Source organism: Epinephelus lanceolatus, chromosome 22 (genome assembly GCF_041903045.1).
Source record: "Epinephelus lanceolatus isolate andai-2023 chromosome 22, ASM4190304v1, whole genome shotgun sequence".
Classification (NCBI taxonomy): domain Eukaryota; kingdom Metazoa; phylum Chordata; class Actinopteri; order Perciformes; family Serranidae; genus Epinephelus; species Epinephelus lanceolatus.
In genome coordinates this window covers 13,987,121-13,989,798 of record NC_135755.1, presented here as the reverse complement: position 1 = coordinate 13,989,798, position 2,678 = coordinate 13,987,121, and the positions used below count along the sequence as shown (strand labels likewise).

The window sequence follows — 2,678 nt, the reverse complement described above, 5'->3', positions numbered from 1 at the left end:
TACCCGCTTGTTAATCATTTTTGAATGAGAGGCTAATTTATTGATTTAAAAACTGTCTGAAAAAACTGACATCTTCCTCTTCATCCCAATTCTGCATGATCGTATATGTGCTTATAATGTAGGCTATGATGAGTTAAACACATAGTAGGCTATACAAAAAGACATTAAACATACCTATATCTAATTCTTCAGCAATTATCTTTTCCAGTTGCTGCACAGTCATCTTCTTAATCTCCTATTCACTCTGGCACACCTCCACGACCCTCACCTCTCATATCAGGTTTAATATATAAAGGGTTCGTGTCACTTTAAAATCACATGACTTAAGAAAGACGGACCGCCCTCCTCTTTACCTGTGCAGACAGGGCAGTCACCTGTCAGAGGAGAGCGTGGATACACTGAGTGAAGACAGGCAGAGAGGAGCCCTAACACTGCACACAGAGGAGGGATGGCTCTGCAAAACAGAGAAGAATCTGAAGAGGAGATAAGTTATGACTTCCAAGACCTGAGAAGGAGGTTCATACATTTAGAGGAGAGGAGTCATGACTCTCAACAAAGCAGGCGTTTGCCACCTGAAGAGAAGGCTCATAACTTTGAAGAGCTGAGAAGCAGATTCATGAATGGAGAGGAGGAGAGTAAAGACATCAGGAGAGGAACAACTGGAGAGAAATGTTATGACCCTCGGGACACCACGCTGACATTTGTACAAGGAGAGGATGAAATGGATTGTAAGCAGCAAAGTTTTACATTTACAAAGCTATATTGTTGCCTACTGTTGGATTTCAAGTTCCTAATTGTACCCTGTAACACTGCACATTTTTTCTTGTGTGTGTGTGTGTCTCATAGTTTTGTGTCATGACTTCAAGTCTCTGAGAGCAAAGATGTCCTGTGGTCATGCTGTCACTCCGATGTCTCTCACCCTCTGGTGTCTCAATTTGCTTAATCAGGTACACTAATGACGTCATCACCTTCCCTTCATAAAACTCAAACATGTTTTAGTGACTAACTTCTCTGACAAAGTGCATAGCGGCAGCATGTGTAATACAAGAGTAACTTTATTGTAGGTTATAGTAGGTATATAACTTAGCTGATAGAAGAAACACATTAAACATTCATTTTCCACTCAAACTTTTCTCTTCGATTGTTTTTATGACATTAAAGGGTGATTGCAGATTTGTGTGTGGCCAGACTGGCTGTGATGCTGAGTGGCCCTTTGAGGAGGTTTGTAAAATGGCTCTTCTGACCCCTGAAGAAAGGGATTATTTTGAAAGTAAAATCTTCAGCAACACTGGCGAGAGTTACTTGGATGTCAAAGTGGTGAGTATCTCAGTTACATTATTTAAAAACTGTCGATAGAAATCACATTTTTTACATTCATCACAAAAGTTTGAATGTAAAAACATGTCATTGTGTTTTCATATAACGTCACTCCTCAGTGTCCTGGATGCCAGTCTCGTGTGATGAGAACTGACCTCCATGATCTCAGCGTCCAGTGCCCAGTGTGCACAGCGAGGAGAAGAAGGGCTTATCAGTTCTGCTGGCAGTGTTTGAAGAAGTGGAAAGGCCCAGCTCCACGTTCAGACCGCTGTGGGAATGCAGACTGCCAAGACCCACTGGAAATACTGAGAAACTGCCCGGATATCACCTTCAAGGATGTGGAGGGGGTCACTGGCTGTCCCTCCATCCGTGCCTGTCCCACCTGTGGTGTTCTGGTGGAGCATAATAGAACTTACTGTAAAAACATTTATTGTGTGCGGTGTAAGGTGGAGTTCTGTTTTGTGTGTCTGAAGCTCACTAAAGAGTGTGCGGATGTGAAGAACGCATCCTCATATTTTGAACTTTGCCCCAGTGGTGTCGCACCAAGACAGACCTCTATACCTGTGTGGCAGAGGACATGATTCCATGGTTACCAGTCAGTGTTTGAATCGATTTGAAGATTTTACCGCTCACTTTTAAAGCACTTCATGGCTTAGTCCCAGCTCAAACCTACATGTGACTGAGGCCCTTCAGCTCTGGAGCTCCCAGTCTGAGGATCTGACGCCTGCTGAATCAGTGACATCTTTTAAATCACTTCTTAAAACGTATCTGTTCCCAAAAAAAAGCTTTTTATTAATTTCAGCAAATTTAGTGGAGTGACAAGGACATTTTTCTCTTAAATGTAGAGAAGTAGAAGTATTAAGTGCAGTAGCTACTTTGCGTAAATGTACTTAGTGAGAGGAAGAGAGGGTTTAACTTCTCAGAGCGTTGCTGGTTACTGATAAAATGCTACGTTAAAACACCTCAGACACAGAGGTGATAGCAATGACTTTGAAAAGCTGTGTTATCAATAAATGTATTATGGACATAAAGTGTCTGAAACCTGGACTATGTGTCGCTCTGACTGTTACTGGATACATTTGCACTGTGAAGCCACATTCTTTAAACCTGTAGACAATGGCGCCATCTTCTGGTCGTTGCTCTCACCTACTGTCCATCAGAGTCTCATCCACCTTTCAAACCTTCTCTGTAATTTTAGCATTTGGGTATATTTTAAAAATCCGTTATTTTACTTGAGTACTTTTTATCTCATATATTGTACTTCTGTACATTTCAAGTCACATCCTTGACAGAGTAATAAGAAAAGTCAAATTAAAAAGACCTGATGAACTGTGTGAGAACGGAGAAAAATGTCTTAACCC

At 41.4% G+C, this 2,678-nt stretch overlaps 1 protein-coding gene across 1 annotated transcript; it reads left to right on the top strand.

Annotated features, from left to right (window-relative positions):
* Window positions 1-393: 393 nt before the first annotated feature.
* LOC144459815 (putative E3 ubiquitin-protein ligase ariadne-2) lies at window positions 394-2,370 on the top strand. Its single transcript, XM_078164499.1, has 4 exons — window positions 394-728; window positions 847-947; window positions 1,162-1,317; window positions 1,437-2,370. Exons 1-4 carry the CDS (start codon window positions 449-451, stop codon window positions 1,896-1,898), a joined length of 999 nt encoding a protein of 332 aa, XP_078020625.1. The 5' UTR covers window positions 394-448; the 3' UTR covers window positions 1,899-2,370.
* Window positions 2,371-2,678: the final 308 nt, after the last annotated feature.